The sequence below is a fragment of the Bos grunniens genome, chromosome 5 (assembly GCF_055505025.1).
Source record: "Bos grunniens cultivar Pamir isolate PY7600 chromosome 5, Bosgru_T2T1.0, whole genome shotgun sequence".
Taxonomy (NCBI): Eukaryota; Metazoa; Chordata; class Mammalia; order Artiodactyla; family Bovidae; genus Bos; species Bos grunniens.
Window position 1 is genome coordinate 109,531,796 of NC_141169.1, and position 22,557 is coordinate 109,554,352.

The 22,557-nt window shown below is 49.0% G+C and overlaps 1 protein-coding gene across 1 annotated transcript in view; it reads left to right on the forward strand.

Annotated features, from left to right (window-relative positions):
- Positions 1-18,783, forward strand: part of ADIPOR2 (adiponectin receptor 2) — a 43,573-nt gene extending 24,790 nt beyond the window's left edge. The window contains exons 3-8 of the mRNA XM_086402604.1: positions 3,827-3,946; positions 11,148-11,319; positions 13,081-13,267; positions 13,442-13,629; positions 15,045-15,238; positions 16,255-18,783. Coding sequence (XP_086258730.1) covers positions 3,827-3,946; positions 11,148-11,319; positions 13,081-13,267; positions 13,442-13,629; positions 15,045-15,238; positions 16,255-16,383 — 990 coding nt within the window. The 3' untranslated portion in view covers positions 16,384-18,783. The remainder of the gene's footprint in view (positions 1-3,826; positions 3,947-11,147; positions 11,320-13,080; positions 13,268-13,441; positions 13,630-15,044; positions 15,239-16,254) is intronic.
- The last annotated feature ends 3,774 nt before the right edge of the window (positions 18,784-22,557 follow it).

Consider the following 22,557-nt stretch of genomic DNA (forward strand, 5'->3'; position numbering starts at 1 on the left):
CCTCAACCTTTATCTTCTCATCGTGGACAGCATTATGATTATGATTAAGAACAGATGGCAAGAATACTGTGCAAAAAAGTCCTAATGATTTGGATAACCATGATGGTGCGGTCACTCACCTAGGGCCAGACATACTGGAGTGTGGAGTCCAGTGGGCCTTAGGAAGCATTACTACAAGCAAAGCTAGTGGAGGTGATAGAATTCTAGCTGAGCTATTCAAAATCCTAAAAGACGGTGCTTTTAAAGTGCTGGACTTAAATGTCAGCAAATTTGAAAAACTTAGCAGTGGCCAAAGGACCAAAAAAGGCCAGTTTTTATTCCACTCCCAAAGAACAGTAATGCCAAAGAATGTTCGAAGTACTGTACAGTTGCACTCATTTCACATGCTAGCAAGGTTATGCTCAAATTCCTTCAAGCCAACTTCAGCCGTACATGAACCAAGAGCTTCCAGATGTACAAGCTGGCTTTAGAAAAGGTTGAGGAACCAGAAATCAAATTGTCAACATCCGTTGGATCATAGAGAAAGCAAAGGAATTCCAGAAAAACATCTGCTTCATTGGCTATATGAAAGCTTTTGACTGTGTGAATCACAACACACTGTGAAAAATTCTTAAAGAGATGGTAATACCAGACCACTTTACCTGTCTCTTGAGAAACCTGTATGCAGGTCCAAGAAGCAGCAGTTAGAACTGGACATGGAATAATGGAATGATTCAAAATTGGGAAAGGAGTATGTCAAGGCTGTATATATATTGTCATCCTGCTTATTTAACATATAAGCAGAGTGACATCAATGTGAAATGCCGGGCTAGATGAATCACAAGCTGGATCAAGATTGCTGGGAGAAATATCAACAACCTCAGATATGTAGATGATACCACTCTAATGGCAGAAAGTAAAGAGAAACTAAAGAGACTCTTGATGAGGGTGAAAGAGGAGAGTGAAAAATTCAACATTCAAAAAACTGAGATTCTGGCATCTAGTCGCATTGGTTCATGGCAAATAGAAGAGGAAAAAGTGGAAACAGTGACAAATTTTATTTTCTTGGGCTCCAAAGTCACTGCTGATGGTGACTGCAACCATGAAATTAAAAGATGCTTGCTTCTTGGAAGGAAAGCTGTGATAAACCTAGGCAGTGTATTAAAAAGCAGAGACATCACTCTGTGGACAAAGGTATATATAGTCAAAGCTGTGGTTTTTCCAGTAGTCAGGTATGGATGTGAGAGCTGGACCATAAAGAAGGCTGAGCACCACAGAATTGATGCTTTTGAACTGTAGTGCTGGAGAAGAGTCCCTTGGACAGCATGGAGATCAAACCAGTCAGTCCTAAAGGAAATCAACCCTGAATATTCATTGCAAGGACTGATGCTGAAGCTGAAGCTCCAATACTTTGGCTACCTAATTCCAAGAGCCGATTCATTGAAAAAGACGCTGATGCTGGGAAAGATTGAGGGCAGGAGGAGAAGGGGGCGATAGAGGATGAGATGGTTGGATGGCATTCAATGGACATGAGTTTGAGCAAACTCCAGGAGATGAAGGACAGGGAAGCCTGGCGTGCTGCAGTCCATGAGGTTACAAAGAGTTGGACACGACTGAGCAACTGAACAACAACGATTGTAGCCTGTGGCACTTGTCTGCTGACTTTTAGTATGTAAATATGTAATTTATGTCCAGCTATTCCCCTAAGTTTCAGCTGAACTGAACTAGTCTCTTTTCTTCAAAATAGTGCTTTTGCTTTTCCCTCTCGACAGTTCTTGTATCTTTCCAAAATTCTAATTGCTCATGCAGCCTTTCTTGAGCTCCACATTCTGTTTCTAAACTGACTGTACCTTATTTTTGTTACACTTATCTTTGTGGCTAATTTGGTCCCTTATTAGATTGTACACGCATGGAAGGCAGAGACTGTATTTTACTCACCTTTATAGAAAACATCCTTTTAATAAGTATTTATTAAACTGAATTGAGCTGAGCTGGGCGGAAACAGACAAACACCCAGTAGACTGATGGGTTATTGTCATTTTGTGTTAGACTGATCTTTAAGGACTTTGGTCTTTATCACTCTGGTTCTCTTTCCAAAGGTAAAGTACACCTTGGAGAATTAACATTTTAGCTTGTACTTTATATGGATCATCAGTTGGATATTGTTGTATTTTGAGATATAACCCACTTTAACTCTTCTCACAGATGGACTTCACTGACGGAGGCAGGAAAAAATGATTTGAAAGCGTCTTTGTACTCACTTCAGAGCACTGACGTCTCTTTAAGTGTAGATATAGTGATTTATTCATAGGAAGCCTTGGAGCATTACGGTTTCTGCCTTTACTTTAGGCAGCTTGGGTTTTCGTTGTTCACCATTCATACTGCCCTGTTTCTCCTCATAATTCGTGTTGATGGCAGTTAGAGGTGTGACGAGAGCAGCAGAACATAGTGTGCATTTAGCCCTCATGTGTGATCGCCTTAGATGCAGTTCATTGTTGAAACAGATCTTTGGGTCTGTGGTTTAGTGGCCACTGGAAGGGGAATTGAAAGTAATTTCCAATCCTGACAGGGTCATTCTTTAGAGTCCATATTGGAAGCCAGAGGCTTTTATATAATGTATATCGTGCCCAGCGCAGACTTTTCCAGACCTTCATCATGTGGCAGAGCTGTAAATTTGCCCATGTGTCGTGGAGAAAACATTTTTGTCCTTGTTCTGGCCACTTAATTCCTCCTGTGTTATCCTCTGTTTAACCAAGGAAACTTAATTTACTACCACCCACTCTGTGAAGATCGCTAATTAGCAACTCTGCAATGCTTGACCACAATAAATAGCTATTTATAGTCCTGTGTCTTAGACATTTGTTTTTTGGGGACACGTTTGTGAGTATTCTGTTATAAGAGGGCTCAGCAGTTGTGGTGCACGGGATTATTTTGTTAATATTTTTGGTTGTGCCGGGTCTTTGTGGCTGTGTGTGAGCTTTCTCTAGTTGTGGTGTTCAGGCTTCTCACTGTGGTGGCTTTTCCTGCCGTGGAGCACAGGCGCTAGGCTCATGGGCTTCCACTACTGAAGCTCAGCAGTTGAGCCTTGCTGGCTTCAGGCGCACGGGCTCAGTGGCTGTGGCCTGTGGGCTCCGTCGCTGCAGGTCTGGGCTCTCGCGCGCAGGCTGTAGTTGTGGCACGTGGGCTTAGCTGCCCCAGAGCGTGCGGTGGCACTCCCTCTCAGACCAGGGTCGAACCCACGTCCCCTGCACTGGCAGACGGATTCTATCCACTGTACCACCAGGGAAGTCCCTGCCTGATGTGCTATAGATAAGTTTAGATAAGAATACTGATACAGTAAGAGTTGTCAGGATTAAATTAATGGCCTTTCTTTTGGGCTTGGTGTGTTTTAAGGATTTAGTAAATAGTTTTACACTGTTTTTCCTCCTTTCCCCTAGAGCACTTACTGCATTAGATTTATTTTACACGTTCCAGGAGGGATTACTGGAGATTGTCCCCTCAGTAATGTCTCAGCTTTGTATATGTAATAGTATTTTGTGGTTTATGAGTATAATTCTTACAGCAAAAAACAAAGCATCCAAGGCCACTCCTGAACCTTGCTACTGAAACAAGCAGGAATGCTGCTGTCATAGTTCAGTTGTCTGCAGAGAAGAATCAGGCACCTCTTATTTTTAGTACTTGTAGTAATTCTATAATAGACAGACCTTACTTCCTATACTGTTAACTTGTCTGAGGCCTTGTTTTAACCTTAAGAGATTTTCAGTGTAATCTTTTCAAGGAAAAGGTATTGTTCATTTCCTCTGGCTCCTGACCTCTGTCCCTGACTGTCTCTGTGATTGCCTTGCAGAGCGTGGAGGAGCGTGAGTGCGATGATGGAGCATCTCAGGAAGATGAGGGGTTCATGGGCATGTCCCCCCTCCTGCAAGCCCACCATGCCATGGAGAGGATGGAAGAGTTTGTTTGTAAGGTAAGATGGCTGTTCCTGGTCATTCCATGCTGTATGTTTCAGTTCTGTTCAGTTCAGTCGCTCAGTCGTGTCCGACTCTTTGCGACCCCATGAATCACAGCACGCCAGGCCTCCCTGTCCATCACAAACTCCCGGAGTTCACTCAGAACTCACGTCCATCGAGTCAATGATGCCATCCAGCCATCTCATCCTCTGTCGTCCCCTTCTCCTCCTGCCCCCAATCCCTCCCAGCATCAGAGTCTTTTCCAATGAGTCAACTCTTCGCATGAGATGGCCAAAGTACTGGAGTTTCAGCTTTAGCATGATTCCTTCCAGAGAAATCCCAGGGCTGATGTCCTTCAGAATGGACTGGTTGGATCTCCTTGCAGTCCAAGGGACTCTCAAGAGTCTTCTCCAACACCACAGTTCAAAAGCATCAATTCTTCTGCGCTCGGCCTTCTTCACAGTCCAACTCTCACATCCATACATGACCACAGGAAAAACCATAGCCTTGACTAGACGAACCTTTGTTGGCAAAGTAATGTCTCTGCTTTTGAATATGCTATCGAGGTTGGTCATAACTTTCCTTCCAAGGAGTAAGCAAGCGTCTTTTAATTTCATGGCTGCAGTCACCATCTGCAGTGATTTTGGAGCCCAGAAAAATAAAGTCTGACACTGTTTCCACTGTTTTCCCATCTATTTCCCATGAAGTGGTGGGACCAGATGCCATGATCTTCGTTTTCTGAATGTTGAGCTTTAAGCCAACTTTTTCACTCTCCACTTTCACTTTCATCAAGAGGCTTTTGAGTTCCTCTTCACTTTCTGCCGTAAGGGTGGTGTCATCTGCATGCCTGAGGTCATTGATATTTCTCCCAGCAATCTTGATTCCAGCTTGTGTTTCTTCCAGTCCAGCGTTTCTCATGATGTACTCTGCATAGAAGTTAAATAAGCAGGGTGACAATATACAGCCTTGACGAACTCCTTTTCCTATTTGGAACCAATCTGTTGTTCCATGTCCAGTTCTAACTGTTGCTTCCTGACCTGCATACAAATTTCTCAAGAGGCAGATCAGGTGGTCTGGTATTCCCATCTCTTTCAGAATTTTCCACAGTTTATTGTGATCCACACAGTCAAAGTCTGTGGCATAGTCAATAAAGCAGAAATAGATGTTTTTCTGGAACTCTCTTGCTTTTTCCATGATCCAGCATATGTTGGCAATTTAATCTCTGGTTCCTCTGCCTTTTCTAAAACTAGCTTGAACATCAGGAAGTTCACGGTTCACATATTGCTGAAGCCTGGCTTGGAGAATTTGGGGCATTACTTTACTAGCGTGTGAGATGAGTACAATTGTGCGGTAGTTTGAGCATTCTTTGGCATTGCCTTTCTTTGGGATTGAATGAAAACTGACCTTTTCCAATCCTGTGGCCACTGCTGAGTTTTCCAAATTTGCTGGCATATTGAGTGCAGCACTTTCACAGCATCATCTTTCAGGATTTGGAATAGCTCAACTGGAATTCCATCACCTCCACTAGCTTTGTTCATAGTGATGCTTTCTAAGGCCCACTTGACTTCACATTCCAGGATGTCTGGCTCTAGGTCAGTGATCACACCATCATGATTATCTTGGTCATGAAGATCTTTTTTTGTACAGTTCTTCTGTGTATTCTTGCCATCTCTTCTTAATATCTTCTGCTTCTGTTAGGTCCATACCATTTCTGTCCTTTATCGAGCCCATCTTTGCATGAAATGTTCTTTGGTATCTCTGATTTTTTTGAAGAGATCCCCTAGTCTTTCCCATTCTGTTGTTTTCCTCTATTTCTTTGCATTGATCGCTGAAGAAGGCTTTCTTATCTCTTCTTGCTATTCTTTGGAACTCTGCATTCAGATGTTTATATCTTTCCTTTTCTACTTTGCTTTTCGCTTCCCTTCTTCTCACAGCTATTTGTAAGGCCTCCCCAGACAGCCATTTTGCTTTTTTGCATTTCTTTTCTATGGGAATGGTCTTGTTCCCTGTCTCCTGTACAATGTCACGAACCTCAGTCCATCAGGCACTCTATCTATCAGATCTAGGCCCTTAAATCTATTTCTCACTTCCACTGTATAATCATAAGAGATTTGATTTAGGTCATACCTGAATGGTCTAGTGGTTTTCCCTACTTTCTTCAATTTAAGTCTAAATGTGGCAATAAGGAGTTCATGGTCTGAGCCACAGTCAGCTCCTGGTCTTGTTTTTGCTGACTGTGTAGAGCTTCTCCATCTTTGGCTGCAAAGAATATAATCAATCTGATTTCGGTATTGACCATCTGGTGATGTCCATGTATAGAGCGTTCTCTTGTGTTGTTGGAAGAGGGTGTTTGCTATGACCAGTGCATTTTCTTGGCAAAACTCTATTAGTCTTTGCCCTGCTTCATTCCGTATTCCAAGGCCAAATTTGCCTGTTACTCCAGGTGTTTCTTGACTTCCTACTTTTGCATTCCAGTCCCCTATAATGAAAACGACATCTTTTTTGGGTGTTAGTTCTAAAAGGTCTTGTAGGGCTTCATAGAACCGTTCAGCTTCAGCTTCTTCAGCGTTACTGGTTGGGGCATAGACTTGGATTACTGTGATATTGAATGGTTTGCCTTGGAAACGAACAGAGATCATTCTGTCGTTTTTGAGATTGCATCCAAGTACTGCATTTCGGACTCTTTTGTTGACCATGATGGCCACTCCATTTCTTCTGAGGGATTCCTGCCCACAGTAGTAGATATAATGGTCATCTGAGTTAAATTCACCCATTCCAGTCCATTTCAGTTGGCTGATTCCTAGAATGTCGACATTCACTCTTGCCATCTCTTGTTTGACCACTTCCAATTTGCCTTGATTCATGAACCTGACATTCCAGGTTCCTATGTAATATTGCTCTTTACAGCATCAGACCTTGCTTCTATCACCAGTCACATCCACAGCTGGGTATTGTTTTTGCTTTGGCTCCATCCCTTCATTCTTTCTGGAGTTATTTCTCCACTGATCTCCAGTAGCATATTGGGCACCTACTGACCTGGGGAGTTTCTCTTTCAGTATCCTATCATTTTGCCTTTTCATACTGTTCATGGGGTTCTCAAGGCAAGAATACTGAAGTGGTTTGCCATTCCCTTCTCCAGTGGACCACATTCTGTCAAATCTCTCCACCATGACCCGCCCGTCTTGGGTTGCCCCACGGGCATGGCTTAGTTTCATTGAGTTAGACAAGGCTGTGGTCCTAGTGTGATTAGATTGACTAGTTTTCTGTGAGTATGGTTTCAGTGTGTTTGCCCTCTGATGCCATCTTGCAACACCTACCGTCTTACTTGGGTTTGTCTTACCTTGGGCGTGGGGTATCTCTTCACGGCTGCTCCAGCAAAGTGCAGCTGTATGTTTAGTCCTTCCCAAACAGAAGTCTGCGAGTTAGGAGAGCGGGAGTACCGTCCCTTTGGGGAGAGTGTGTGTTCCCGTGAGTGGGAGCAGCGTCAGGACATTAGCCCTGTTCAGTGCACTAGTCCTCGTGTGTCTACAGCAGCCCTGATAAAGGTTTGAGAAAACTAGATCATCTAGCTGGGAAACCGGCTCACAGAGTAGATGTCGTATTGACCAGTTAGATAAGACAGAAGGAAACAGAGTTGGGGGTGCCTGATGCCTGCAGACCCTGAAATGGTGTCGCTAGGCCCCTGAGTCTGCTCTGCAGCGTGCTGCTCCTCTCAGGGTCCAGTGGGTGATAGACTCCTCCTCAGGGAGGACTTGCGTCGTCTTCACACACATCCAGTGTTGTCAGTGTGGCTGGTATGTTTTCTGAGTCATTAGGATCCCCGTGGGGCTCTGTTCCCCTAAAATGGCATCTGGAATTGGGGTTGCTTGTTTCGAAAACATGATCAGGGACCCTGATACGTATGTATGGGTTTAGCCACTTGATCCATCCGATCCTGGCAGGTGTGACCTCAGGTCAACACAGTTCAACCTGTGTGTGTAAATTTATTATTAAACGTTTTTGAAGAACTCTTGATCATTTAGAGAAAAAATTTTCTGACACTTTGCTTTTTCATGAGTTTTGTGAAACCAAGACTTTTTATGTATATAGTCTTAGATCCTAAAAACTAAATTTAGGTTTTTCTACATTTACAATGATGCTAGAAATAATTGGGGCCAGTTGACTTAGAGTCCTGAAGTTTGGACCAGAGCTGAGAGGAAAACATTATAATCTGAATATAGACATGTCTTTCAAGACCAGAGGAATTTCGGGGAGAGGGTGGCAGAGTCTAAACATTTATGGATCTACTTTTAGAGCCCAGAAAATTTTAATCAGTGTTTGAAAATTGGTGAAGAAAAAGCCAATTGAAACATTAAACCCATTCTAGTAATCACTGTCTCAGTAGAGTTAGAGCAAAGGAATACAAATGATACATTTTGGTTTCCAAAAGCAAGTTTTTCCCTTAAATCTCAGAGTTGAGTATTCAGTGTCAGCCACTAGGGATTTTTATATTTATGGATCAGTGGGGTGCTGTAGGTAACTTGAGTTTTTGTTCTCCCTTCTGAACCAAGAGTAGAGAGTAAGGCAAATAAAACTTTCCAGTTTAAGAGCTAACAGGTGGTGAATAAATAGGACACTTGTTTGCTATAGACTAGGATTTACTGAAGGAAAAGGAGTGGGTCATAAAATTATTATGAACCCGTATTATCCCCTAGAAGTGTGTCTGAGCGAAAGGGGCAGGCTCCCTGAGTCACCCCACCCACCACGGCCAAGCTTCTGACTGTCCTTGATAAACCCGCCTGCCTGTATTTGGTGACACTGGATTCTATTTCTTGGAAGCAAGTAAGCAGACAGTTGAGAATGCGGTGTCCTGCCACCTTGCTTGTGTGCTTTCCCTTGTGGAGAAGGCTTTTCTACAGGAATAGGGGGAATAAATAAAATCATTTAGGCTTCAGAGAGTGTTTGTGTTTGGCGTCTCTTTTATTCCAGCCTTCAGTCGTTGCTAGTCTACCAGCATAGTCTGGCGCATGTGGACATAGAGGTCTTTTGTGGGTCATTTTTTTTTGTTTGTTATGTTTTGTTTATCATATGATCTAACACCAACCTAGTGAGCCATTGCTAAGATGTTTGATTTAGGCATTGCCCTTGTCAAGCTTATAAACAAAGGTGTCTTTGACTAAGCTTTGACCTTGTTCTTCCTGCCTGGAGTTGAGCGGGGAGGATACCTGTTTGGTCGGCATTTGGCTGCCCTGCAAGTTGAGCCGCAGGTGCAGTGTAATGGAGGCACAGCGCCTGGGCCCAGTCTTCAGAGGCCAGAGTGTGTGTTTAGAAACATCGGGGAAAGTCGCTCTGACACTGTGTACCGGTGTCACTGGTAAGAGCTGGTAACTGCTCGTGTGATAACACAGTAGCTCTCCTCATACGATCACAGCAGAGCCGTTTGCAGGCTGTGAACTGCCTGGAGGGAGGCGAGGATTGGTTTCCATCTTAGAAAATAAAGTTCTCCCCAAGTAAAGCCGAGTACAGCATCTGGTGACCGATGAGTTTATTTTGCTGCACATTAGGAACCAGCAGGGGGAGGGCGGGTGAGCACAGGCCCGGGGTCGGGAGGAGCATGAGCGCCATTGTGAGGGGTCACTGCTGTTCTCGGTTTATCGTCCCACCCCGGTGGAGTGCAGGGAGGGGAGGGTGTGGCGGGCATGGTGGCCGGCAGGTGGGTGCCAGGGGAAGCCCTAGGTGGACGTGCTTCTGCCTCCTCCTTGGCGTCTGTTTGGCTCAGCAAAGGCAGGTTAGTGTAGGCGGAAGTGATCTTACGGTGTGAGATCGCTGGGCTGAGACGTGAAAGGAGCAGGGTAATGAGGCTGGCGTGTCTTTTAAGAGGGGCTCCCCCACCCCCATCCCTTTCCTTTAGAGCCTGAGGGGAATGGCAGCGAGGAAGAGGGGCCTGAAGGGCGGGAGGCTGCGCTCCTTGGCGGTTCCCCAGGCCTGAGCTCTCGGGTGGCTGCTTGTGGGGATTGCACGCCGCCTTTGGGGTGGGGATGCTGGGGGTCATTTCTGTGGATCCTCGTAAGTTCCCATACTCTGGTCCTCGCTTTATAAACGAGGACACTGAGGCTTGAGGATTTTTGTAGTTAATGAAGGCTCCTTCAACTGGGTAATGACAGAGATCCAAGGTTTTCCTACCCCTTTGCTCTTTGTATTTGATTATATTTGCTGGGATTGGAAGAGAAACCAAAGGAGAGGGAGGTAATTTTAGCAAGAGGTACCTAAGTGTGATTCTTCGTTTTTCCCCTACCAACAGGAATATTAAGTATAAAAATGGTCTTACTTATTAATACAACAGGGATTTTTCCTGGTATATATGGTAGTTGAGTTGATAAAGAATCCACCTGCAATGCATGAGACCCCAGTTTGATTCCTGGGTTGCGAAGATCTGCTGAAAAAGGGATAGGCTACTCACTCCAGTATTCTTGGGCTTCCTTGGTGGCTCATCTGGTAAAGAGTCTGCCTGAAATGCGGGTTTGATCCCTGGGTCGGGAAGATTCCCTGGAGAGGAGAAAGGCTACCCACTACAGTATTCTAGCCTGGAGAATTCCATGGACTGTATAGTCCACGGAGTCACAAAGAATTGGACATGACTGAGCGACTTCATGGAGAAGGGAATGGCAACCCACTCCAGTTTTCGTGCCTGGAGAATTCCATGGACAGAGCAGCCTGGTGGGGTACCGTCCATTGGGTCACAGAGAGTCGGACACTACTGAACGATTAACACAAAGTCTGTAGTGAAGGATGAAGGAGGAGCTTCTGTATGGGCGGAACTTCAGTCGCTCATCTTGCCTTGGCCAGACCGAAACAGAGCTGGAAAGCACTTTCTTTTCCTTCTTGGCCATGTCTCGTGGCTTGCCCATGTCAGTTTCCCGACTCAGGACTGAATCCAGGCCTTCCCCAGTGAAAGCACAGAATCCTAACCATTAGGCCACCAGGGAAGTCGCCTGGGTATTTTCTGTAACTTCATTTGCTCTTTCCTTTTCCTTAGAAAAGCTCCCCTACCCCAATAAAAAGAATGTATTTTTTCCTCAGTCAGTTTTTTCAGAATATAGGCCATATGCCTTTGAATGCATTTGTCTTTCTAAAGATAGTTTACTTTATCTCATTGTAAGGCAATGTGGTAAGAGATAGCCGTCAATGTTGCTAAATCGACAGTTAAACCCACAGAAGTATTTGCTGATCCTCTTCCAGGTCTGGGAAGGTCGATGGCGAGTGATCCCTCACGACGTGCTACCTGAGTGGCTCAAGGATAACGACTTCCTCCTGCATGGACACCGGCCCCCCATGCCTTCTTTCCGGGCCTGTTTTAAGAGCATTTTCAGAATACACACCGAGACAGGCAACATCTGGACACATCTCTTGGGTATGTTGAGTAGTAATGATGACTGTGACCATTCTGGTCCTCCCCACCGCTGTGTTTAAGGGTAAGGACAGGACTTAAAAAATGTGTTTTGAATTTGCAGTTGGCTGTTTACTGGATTGCTAGTAATGCAGTTCCTCCGTGGTTGTCTCTGGTTGTCTCAGTTTACACTAGGTTTTCAGACATGTCCTTAAACCAGGCCAAGGAAAAGGCACTGCAGAATTGGCTGTAATATTTTAATGAGCATGAAGAGGAAAGTAGTTATTTCACAGAAGTAAGTTGACTTTTAAAAGTCATTCCTCATGGCCAGTGAACATATGAGAAAGGTGCTCAATGACATCGTGAGTCATTTGAGGAAGTGCAGTGAGATACCACTTCACACTGACAAGAAGGGCTGTTATCAAGAAAATGGAAAGTGACGGGTCTTTGCCCGGATATGGAAAGATTAGAACTCTCACGCATCGCTGGTGGCTTGGAAAATGGCGCAATCTGTATGGAAAACAGCTTGACAGTTCCTCAGAAAATTAAACGGAGTTACCAGCAATTCTAGGTATATACCCAAGAGTATTGAAGACATATTTCCACAAAGGTGTGTACATGAATGTTTTTAGCACCTTTATTCATCGTAAGGGGAAAGTGGGAACAACCAAGTATCTATCACCTGACCTATAAATAAAGTGCAGTATATGGATACTGTATTTGGATACAGTGGAGTATTATACAGCCCTGCTGAGAATGGGCGACAGCACGGGCTAGCCATGAAAACCTTGTGTGACGTGAAAGCAGCCGGACACAAAGGCCGGGCACTGTACGATCCATACACACGAAGTACCCCAGGCAGGGAAGTCCACGAGCTGCAAAGTCCAGTAGATCAGTGCTTGTTAGGGTTGTTGGGGGGCGGGGGCGGGGTGATGGGCGATGGCTGAGCAGGTTCGGGGCTTCTTTTTGGGCCAGTGAAAATGTTCTGAAATGAAATAGTGACGATCGCACAACCTGGTGAATGTATTGAGTAGTCTGGCTTTTCCCTGTTTAATGTACGTATCTTACCACATGTTTGATTTCCTCTGTTCCTCCAAGTTCTCCAGAATCAGAGAGTAGATCAGAGTAGAGAATCAGATCGAGTTTGTTGCTGACTTCTAACTTTACTAAATGATCACACAGAATCACTTAGCAAATGTTTTAACTTCTTAATTTCTGTGTTTGTCTTGTGTTAAGTAGCCTTTCCCTAAGCAATAAGAATGTAATATCTTACTATGAAGAACAGTTTAAAAATGGTTTGAAATTGCCCAAATAGCATTTCACTGTCCCTAACTCCTGACTCTGTGGGCCAGCTGGTGAGGATCAGAGCTGCAGGTGGTTCCTTAGAGCGGTTGAGGGAGACAAGCTGTATTTCCTAGCAGAGTTTAGAGGGGTCAGCGTTCATTGCAAAAGAAACTGCCGAGTGGGCCTTTGAAACCTGGCTTCAGCACATGTGCCAAAAACATTATAAATGGAATTTCTTATGGATCTAGAGGTAGAGGTGGGCTTAGTTAGCAGGCCTTGTCTGTTTTCTTTTTGGATTAATCACAAGTTACCCTGTTATACTGAGCTTGTGAAGCTGAGGGGCATGTGATACCAACAGTGTCTGGAGCAGACCAATGTTTTGGATAAGATTTAGTTGTTCAGAAGAATTTTGATTCAGATGTCAGGACTGAAAATGTAATTGATACATAACACTCTCTTCAGAAAGTAGTAATCCTGGCTTTCTTCCGTCCTCTTCTCTAGGTTGTGTGTTCTTCCTGTGCCTGGGGATCTTTTATATGTTTCGCCCCAACATCTCCTTTGTGGCCCCCCTGCAGGAAAAGGTGGTCTTCGGATTATTCTTCCTGGGGGCCATTCTCTGCCTTTCTTTCTCATGGCTGTTCCACACAGTCTACTGCCACTCAGAAGGGGTCTCCAGGATCTTCTCCAAGTAAGTATCTGCAGAGTCCCTGTTTGGATCCGTGGCCCAAAGCCCGTGGGCTCAGGGAGCGCGTCCAGCAGCGCTGGCAGGGCCCTCAATGCCGCCTGCCGGGCACTCTTGCCTGGAGCCTGTAGTGGGCAGCGATGTTCAACAGTAAATGGATTTTTTTTTTCCCTATCCTAGACTGGATTACTCTGGTATTGCTCTTCTGATTATGGGAAGTTTTGTTCCTTGGCTTTATTACTCCTTCTACTGTAACCCGCAACCTTGCTTCATCTACTTGATTGTTATCTGTGTTCTGGGCATCGCAGCCATCATCGTTTCCCAGTGGGACATGTTCGCCACCCCCCAGTACCGGGGCGTGAGAGCAGGTAAGAAGCCCAGGCTGGGGTTCCGTGCTGCCAGTCTGCACAAGAGGGCCACCGTTGGCCAAGCGTCAGGCTATGCGCTTGTGATGCAGAGGTGGAGAAGTCACAGTTCCTGTTCTTGAGGGGCTTGTAATCTTGGGGTGTCCCTGCTCGTCTCACAGCATCAGTGGGGGTGGGTGCTGAGCTGATGCATCTGGTAGTACCGTGTACATGAGTCTAGGGCTGTACATGGTCCTTACAGCTGTGGCTCCATAACTTTTGTGAAATAATGGTTCCTTTCTATGTATTTTCATTTTAAAATGTGTAAAAAAAAAAGAGTCTTTACTCCCAAACTGATGGTGTTATAGAGATAGCACACACCTTCTCTGGTACAGGATGAAGAGGGTTTTATGTTCAGGATCATGCCTGTTTGGTTGGAAACCAGCCAAAAGCCCCTTCCTTCCGGTGGGAGGGCCTGGCTGGCCCCGCTGGAGCCAGGGCTGTGCCCTCAGTGTTTTTGCCTCTAGTACCACACCCAGTGCCTGGCAAGAATGAACAGGAAGTCCTAAAAGGGGTGCTCGTCCTTTCAGTCTTTTTGCTTTAAATCATCTTGTATTAAAGCCCAAGCCACAGTTTACCTGCAGTTCCTGTCCATGGGGTGCTTGGTTGAGGCACATACTTCACGGTGGCTTTAGGCCCCGGTTACCTTTAGGCTGTTTCTGATCGTGACGTTTTCTTTTTCAGTCCTAGACATGTCTTTATAATACATAAGTAACATAAATTATACAACTTGGACAAAATGGTACTTAACCTTCAACTTGACACAGTCTGATATGTTTTATTTCAGTTCATTAAAAAAAAAAATTGGTGATCCAGACTCAGTTCAGTCTTATAACCTAGGGCATGTCCAGAAGTTTGCAGATCACTTGCTGTAGAGGGTTCGAAGGCAGTCCGACTGTCGGGGGGCCATGCTGGTGGACTTGGGGCCCCTCTCTCTCTCATCGCCCGCCCCACCTCACTCTCACCCCGGGGTGTCCGTTGTCTCAAGGGAGGATAAAGCTACAGAACTGCTCTGTACTGTAACCTGCGTCTTATAAAGAAGCACATATAGGGTGTTGTAAGCCAACTACTTGAGTTGTTGGTTCCTGAGGCATTCAGCAACACATCACTCCAAGCTCCTTGAGGACTGCTGGTTTGTGGAGCCGAGGCTTTTTCAGCAGGAGGCTCTCTCTTTGCCTTTGTAAATAGTTCTCTTTTTAGAACGTAGCCATGCTGAATTGCATGGCAGAATCCCAGAGTTTGAAGAACCTTCTTTTTCCTTTCAAACTAGAAGCTAATGTTATATCCTGCTTTTGAGATGCTCACAGAGTCACTGGCATCGTGCCAAGTTGTTCCTCCTTTCTTTCTCCTTGTCTCTATTGTGTCCTTGTGATTCCCAGGAGTGTTTCTGGGCCTCGGCCTGAGTGGGATCATCCCCACCTTGCACTACGTCATCTCGGAGGGTTTCCTGAAGGCCGCCACCATCGGGCAGATCGGCTGGCTGTTGCTCATGGCCGGCCTATACATCACGGGGGCGGCCCTGTACGCTGCCCGCATCCCCGAGCGCTTCTTCCCCGGCAAGTGTGACATCTGGGTAAGTGTGGTCAGCAACTGGGGGCGGGCAGGGTTCACTGTCTTATCTGTCCATCTGTGAGTTAGTTACTGGCACCCAGGGAAGTGACATGATTGAGGAAGTACCCTCGCCCCAGTTTCCCTCTGAGCTGCGTCAGCGTGGTGAGTGCGGGGCTGAGGGCGAGCCCTGCAGGGGCAGCCCCTCTGTGAGGCCCGTCGCCCCGTGATGGGCCGCCAGTGCCTTCTCGGGACCGGTCCGGGAGCTCGGGTGCTCCTTACTCAGCGTGCTGCCCTTCAGGGCAGGTGTGGAGTCGTCGTCCCCCTGTCCCCGTGCCGGGCGGCAGGTTTTCAGGCCTCCTCCGTTTGGTCTCGTGTGTGGGAGGAGGGGGACACACTGGGTTTTTACCCAGGTCCTTTTCAGCACTAGAATTCTGTGTGTGGTTGGAAGGGAGGTGGGATAACCAGACGGTTGTTAAAGGTAAACTGAGAGGAGGAAAAGGTCAGGGGAGAAAATGCAGGGGACCAATGGGCAGCCTGGTACCGGTCCACTCATGAGTCCCGGTCCGTGGCCTGTTAGGAACCAAGACTGCACTTCCGGAGCTGAGCGGTCAGGGAGGGAGCGAAGCTTCCCTGTGTGCACGGCTGCTCCCCATCGCCCTCATGACTGCCTGAGGCCTGCCTTCTGTCGGGTCAGCGGCCCCTTTAGATCCTCACAGCAGCGAGAGCCCTGGCCCTGAAGGGAAGGTGGGGTATCCTGAGATGGCCAGAGTAGGAGTAGAGTGCACAGGAAACACAGCGCGTTGCTGGGCCCCGGCGCCAGTGTGCGCTGCGTCCCGAGCTTGGGGCCGCAGCTCCGTCTCTGTGGGGACAGCGGAGCGGGCCTTCCCCTCAGCAGAATGTGCTGTGCCTGCTGGGTGCTCTGAGACCAGGGACGCCTGAATTTGAGCCGCCGCCCCGCCCCTGCCCCGGCTCCGCGTGGTCTTCGGGATCTTCTGCCGACATTTAGTGACGTCTCGCCCTCCCTGCTTCTATCCCCAGTTTCACTCTCATCAGCTCTTCCACATCTTTGTGGTGGCTGGCGCGTTCGTCCACTTCCACGGGGTCTCGAACCTCCAGGAGTTCCGTTTCATGGTCGGCGGAGGCTGCAGCGAAGAGGACGCACTGTGACAGCGGCCAGAGGCCGGGGACGTGACCCCCATTGGCCGTGACGCCAGTGCCAGAGGAGCCCCACAGTGCGGGGCTTCATGACGCCCCAGGGCTCCACGTGGTCCGCAACTGGGAAGAGAAAACAAAAATAAATCACACCTCACAGGTGGAGAAGACGCGAGATGGCCCAGCCCTGCCTTGTTCTTGGGTCTGGCCGACGGAGGGCGCTTGCGCCGCGGGCACGCTGGCCTCTGCGCTTGTAGCCATCAGCTGGAGGCGCCTTCTCCTCCCTCCTCTCTCCTTAGAAACGGTGACACCGACCAGTGTTGGCGAACATTTATTATGTCCTCTGAGGGGTGGCAGTGTGATTTTAGATGCCCTTTTGGGAGAACAAAGAAATTAATGTAAATAAGATTTCTAACTTACTGTTTAAATAAAAATTTATATAAATGTTTAAACCACAGGGCTAGGGGAGGGAGGGAGGCTTTTGTATAGAACGAAACACGCGAGAGCCACACGCTGTTCCAGTTTTGCACACGTGACCGCCGAAGGATCAGGCGACAGCCCCAGAATGTATGACGCCCGGCACCCCGGGTGCCTTCTGCCGACGGGGACACCTCGGGCTCCGGGGCAGCATTGTCCCGCCCCGCCTGGCGACTCTGGAGAGCGTGAGGCGGGGGCGGCGTGTTTGCTGGGGGAAGCGGGGTGTGTGAGATCGAGGCAGTAGTGACGTGTCAGAGTTTGAGCGACTTGTTTGTGCCACCTACCCAGGAACGTCACTGAGGCTGGTGGGGATTGGGGGAGTGCCCGCAGGGCTTCCTGCATCCTTTGTGGTTGCAGGGGTGGGGATGGGGTGTCTGCAGTGGAGCTCTGGACCACTCTGTATGAGTCCCTCCAGGAGAATCACTGCCTTACCTCCCCTCTCAGCCCCTGCCCCCTGCCAGGAGAGAGACCACCTTCCCTGGCACCATGGCTCCTGGCCTGAGGCTAGCCGCACAGGGGCCCAGGGCCTGCCAACTGTGGTGGGGGAGAGTCTCCCTGTGGTGCTGTCCTGGTGCCTGGGGGCTGGGCACGTGAACACAACCTCACCCCCCTTCACCCCCACCTCCCCAATCAGGTCTCCAGGAACAGGGAAGCCAGCAGCACACCTCAGGCGAGAGCCCTTTACCCACCAGTGCTGGGGTGACCAGCACCCAAGAGCCCAGTTTTCTAGGGGTGGTGTGGTAGGAAGGTTTAGAAGGAAGTGATACATTACTGCCAGGGAGTCTGGTTGGCTCCTTGAAGCTGTGTCTTTGAGGAGCTGCTCAAATAAGGCTGCTTGAGCCCCAAAGGTGTCCTGCGGGGGTGTCAGAGTCTGGTGTGGAGGGTCTGGCTCCTGGGAGGCCTGCACGTGCCCACATATCCCCGAGTCCATTTTTTACTCTCAGCAAAAACTTGTGATGGTTGAATCGCACCTGGGGCGGCAGCCGTCACACGTGAACAGGTCCTGAGCTGGGCTGGCCGCCTCCACCAGTGTTTGTGAGCGTGGGAAGGTCTCCTGTTTACTCAGTGTGGGTTTTTTTCTTGGTTAGGTGTCTCCTTTCCCCTGTGTCTCCAGCAAAACCTGGGAACCAGGAAGCAAGAATCTTTTGTAGAACTTGGGAGTATTTTGGTCCTGAGTGAGGGCACTGCCCCCGGTGCTGGGCGTGCTGGTGCCATGTGGACAGGTGGGAGAGCAGTATTACCCCTCCAAGGAGCACGGCCCACGAGACAGTTCCCCACTGCACCCCTGGGAGGAGGCTCCCTGGGCTTCAGGATGTCCCCCAGAAGCCAGCCTTGCGTCCGGTCACCTGCCCGGGGAAGCGGTGTGTTACATGCGGCCCCCGGGACACCTCCAGCAGTCCGGGGCCCAGCCGCCCCCCACACACACCCCCCCAAAGAGGAGCTGCACCTGGCTCAACACAGCACAAGCACTTAGAAAGTGACGTGATCACCAACCAGACGTCCCCCCACCCCGACCCCGTGACAGCCCCCACCCCAGCCCCTCCCTGGGAAGCGGGTGTGCACCCACCTCCGTGTGTCCTCGAAGCCCCGGCCTGCCTCACACACGCCTCCGCCTGCTGGGAACCCCACAGGTCGGTGCCTGGATGCCTTACTCTCAGCAGTCAGAGGCTCGCTTGCTCTGTGCAGATGTTCGTTTTCTCTTCAGGCCCTTGGCCGTTTCGGACCTCTGCAGCTTCATCCTCTCACCCATTGAAGAGTGGCCTTCTCAGTATTTCCCCCTTCCCGTTTATAAATTGTCAAAGCCACAAAGCACATTTTGGGGGATCATAGACGGCTGGGATTTCAGAAGGGCATTTGTGCGATGGCCCCATTCACCATGGGATGTCCCTCCTCGCTGTATTCTCAAACTTCTAATAAAAAAACCAAGTGGAATATGAATGTTTTTTGTTGTGCCTTTTTTTTTTTTTTTTAAAGAAAAAACTGCCTCAGCTTCCCTCTTCATAGCTTTTGGTACTTCTTAACTTGAAGCCTTCATTTAGATACTGAAGCTTAAATTTCTGGAAACATCCCACTCTGAGTGCTGGAGACCATTCTGAAAAGGCTGTCTGTGGACTGACCAACAGATTAAGCTCTTGTGAAATTATTAATAGTCAGGATTCTTTGGCCACAAAGGTATTTTCTATACCGAGTACAACATCTCAGGATGCTTTGGGGTTTGTCACTCACTGGGCTACCAGTTTTTTGAAGGTCATATTGTATACTGTGGTTTCCCCAGTGTAGTGTTGAGAGTGCGAAAGTTGAAGGTGTTCTCTGGCAGTTTTAATTAGATAAATCTTGTAATTTGTATATTTCACATTTCCATTTAATTTTCCTAACGTGTTAATGATGGCAGGCAGGATGATGATGAGTTAATAAAGAGGGTCCCTGGTGGCTCAGAGGTTAAAGCATCTGCCTGCAATGTGGGAGACCTGGGTTCGATCCCTGGGTCGGGAAGATCCCCTGGAGAAGGAAATGGCAACCCACTCTAGTATTCTTGCCTGGAGGATCACATGGACAGAGGAGCCTGGTGGGCTGCAGTCCATGGGGTCACAACGAGTCGGACACGACTGAGCGACTTCACTTTCACTTTCAGTATAAAAACCAGTGCTCATGCCCAGCTCAAGCCTTCCCGGCCCTCCTTACACTTTGATCATAACTGGGGTCCCAGGCACAAGAGTGGAGGGGAGAGCCAGCTCCAAGGGACAGTTACTAGTTTATCGTTAGAGGTACAAAAATAACACGTAAAGAACGCATCCTACAAGGGGGTGTGTTAGAGCACTCAGCACTTCACGCGATTGTAACCAGCCCCCAGTGAGCAGATGTGTTGTTTCACTTGTGTTTTGTAGGTGAGATTAGGAGAGGTGAGTCTGACTCTTGCGACATAGTCTACACTAAGAGGGAAATTCAGGTCTCATGTAGGGACTTCCCTGGCTGCCCAGTGGTTAGGACTCTGGGCTTCCACTGCAGGGGTTGCAGGTTTGATCCCTGGTCGGGGAACTGAGATCCCCTTGCTGCACGGCACGGCCAAAAATAAAAGCCTCGTGTGTTTTGACTGAAAGTTTTGGGGGTTTGTTAACCTCCTATGTAATTTAAGAGAAGAGAGGAGGTCCCAGCCCTTTTTGCCTTGGGTTTATTTAGTTTTTTTCAGGGGAATTTCCAGCATTTGGATGCATTCTGATTTTAAGTGTAGGAATAGGTTTTTTGCATAGGGAACCTGGAGGGTGGGACACTGGGTCGTGTCCTGCTTTATTTTTTATGTGGGCCATTTAAAAGTCTTCATTATTGAGTTTGTTACGGCGTTGCTTCTCCTTTATGTTTTGATTTTTGTGGATGCGAGGCATGTGGGACCTTAGTCCCCAGCCAGGGATTGAATCTGCATCGGAAGGCCAGGTCTTACCTGCCAAGGAAGCCCCTCCCGTCCTGCTCGAGGCCTACAGACACCCCCTGGCTTTCCTGAGTCCTTTCCTGAGCTGTCTGTAGGCGCCCTTTTCACGGTGATACCCGTGGTGCTGGAAAGGAAGTGGATGAGGGCGTCTTTGAATCCTGGCCTGATAGTTGCTCGGGCTCCCTGGCCTGGAGGTGGCTGTGGGCGCCGTTGCGCCTGTGAGTAACTCCTGGCCTCCGAGTGTCCTACTCGGTCAGGGCTCAAGCGCTGACCCCACGCCTGTGTCCCCTGTGTCCTCCTGGGCAGGTTTTCCCGCCCCCAGCCCCATGACCTGTGGCAATCTGGTCTAGTGTGACTCTGCCTTCGGTGGTGATGGCGGGAGTCTAGCCGGGCAGGAAGGATGGCCTGTCACTGCCACCCTGGCCTGGGGACCGTGCTCTGGGGACAGCACCCGGGGCTGCCGAGACAGCTGCTTTCTCAGCTGTGAGCTCGTCCCTGCCCCACCCCAAGTCAGCATCCCTCACTTGAGCTGCAGGGATGGGCTGGCGTCTGCGCCAAGCTCTTGCCCTCATTCTTCCCCGAGTCTGCATCTTTGACTTGGAGACATCCACTCCCTCGCCCTCCAGAATGAATTCCCGCTTGACATCATGGAGCGGTGCTCAGGCCTTTTGTTTCAGCAGCACTTGCACTAGAACGTGCTCAGAGGTGACTTAGGAGCTGGCACACCCCTGCCCCGAGGACAGAGCTGGCAGCCCTGGCACCCTCGGGCATCCACAGGTTTTTTTCTAGGAAAAGGGACTTCAGGACTCTCTCCCCCAGAATCTTGTCATCTATTCAGTGACTTTGGTTTTAACTTTGTTGGTCTGAGCTTCCCTGGTGGCTCAGATGGTAAAGCGTCTGCCTGCAATGAGGGAGACCTGCGTTCAATCCTGGGGTCGGGCAGATCCCCCGGAGAAGGAAATGGCAACCCACTCCAGTGTTCTTGCCTGGCAAATTCCATGGACTGAGGAGCCGGCGGGCTACAGTCCATGGGGTCGCAACGAGTCGGACACGACTGAGAGACTTCACTTGGTCTGAAACCAAGGTGACGGCTCTTCAGCGCGAGCTAGGCTGCCACCTGCTGCCCTCTGGGCTGTGGTGGTGGCGGTGGTGGGTGGCAGAGGGTTAGAACCACCAAAATAGAAAAGGGCAAGAACAGCCCTGACCTCCAAAGGCAGGGCTTATGTTCTCTTCTCCCAGGTGAAGAGCAGTTTTATCGTATCAACGGTTTTTGCTTCCATTGGTTCTGACAGGGAGTCCTGGCCCCACAGCCCCCTCCTGATCACACAGAGACAGGGCTGAGGCTGGGAGCGGCCCCAGTACTTCCTAAGCGTGGTTTTTAAATTGTGTGGCCAAGAGCGTCAATAAATTGCCTGAAAAGACTCTTCCTGGTTGTGGGGAGGGGGAACAGGATACTGTCCTGGAGAGAGGTTAGAGGTCAAGGTCTGGACATGCTCCGATGCCCCAGAAGGGCACAGCGAGGGAGGGGCTGTCTCCTGGAGGGCTCTGTGACGTGAAGGTGGGGAGTTGAGCTGAGGGGGTGGGAGGTGGGCCCCCTGCTGCCTCCTCGCCCACCTGCACCCGGCGGGCACCTGTGACCTTGTCTGTTGTTCCAACGTCCTTTCTCCCTCCCCTCCACCAGGAAAGCAGGTGCTTCAGAGGAGAGCCGGTGACACGCTGTGGGTGCCGACCGCAGGCCACGAGGTTTCAGGTTCAGGACACGGACACCACGTGCACGCCTTGCACATCGCGGTCACCTCTTCCGGGGAGGCCGGCTGAACGTAGAGAGTGGAGGCCACCCCAGGGTTTCTGCGTGGTTCTGCCTTCAGTGTCACTCCCACCATAGGGACAGCAGTCCCTGGGGAGCCAGGTCTGCGTGGGAGGAAGCCGCGGCCCCGAGACCCCTTGGGTGGGGGGCGTGCCCAGATGCATCCGTCTCCCCCACTGGACTCCAATTTGCAAATGGGAATGCTCCCCAAAGCTCCAGCTCCAAGGCCAGAGTCAGGTGGTCTCTCTTGTAGATCATCAGCCAGAAAAAGACCACCATGGGTCCTTGGGCCTCCGGGGGGTCTGGAGCCTTCAGGACCCCCCTGACTACGCCTCCCTGAAGACCAGTCTTTTGCTAGGACCCCTCTGGCTGCAACTGGTCCTGCCCCCTGCCCTGGACTCACATCCTTCTCCAGTGGAGCAGCTGTATCGCTAACCTACTAGGTTCTTCTTAGAAAGAGGCAAATGGTAAGTCAGGGCTT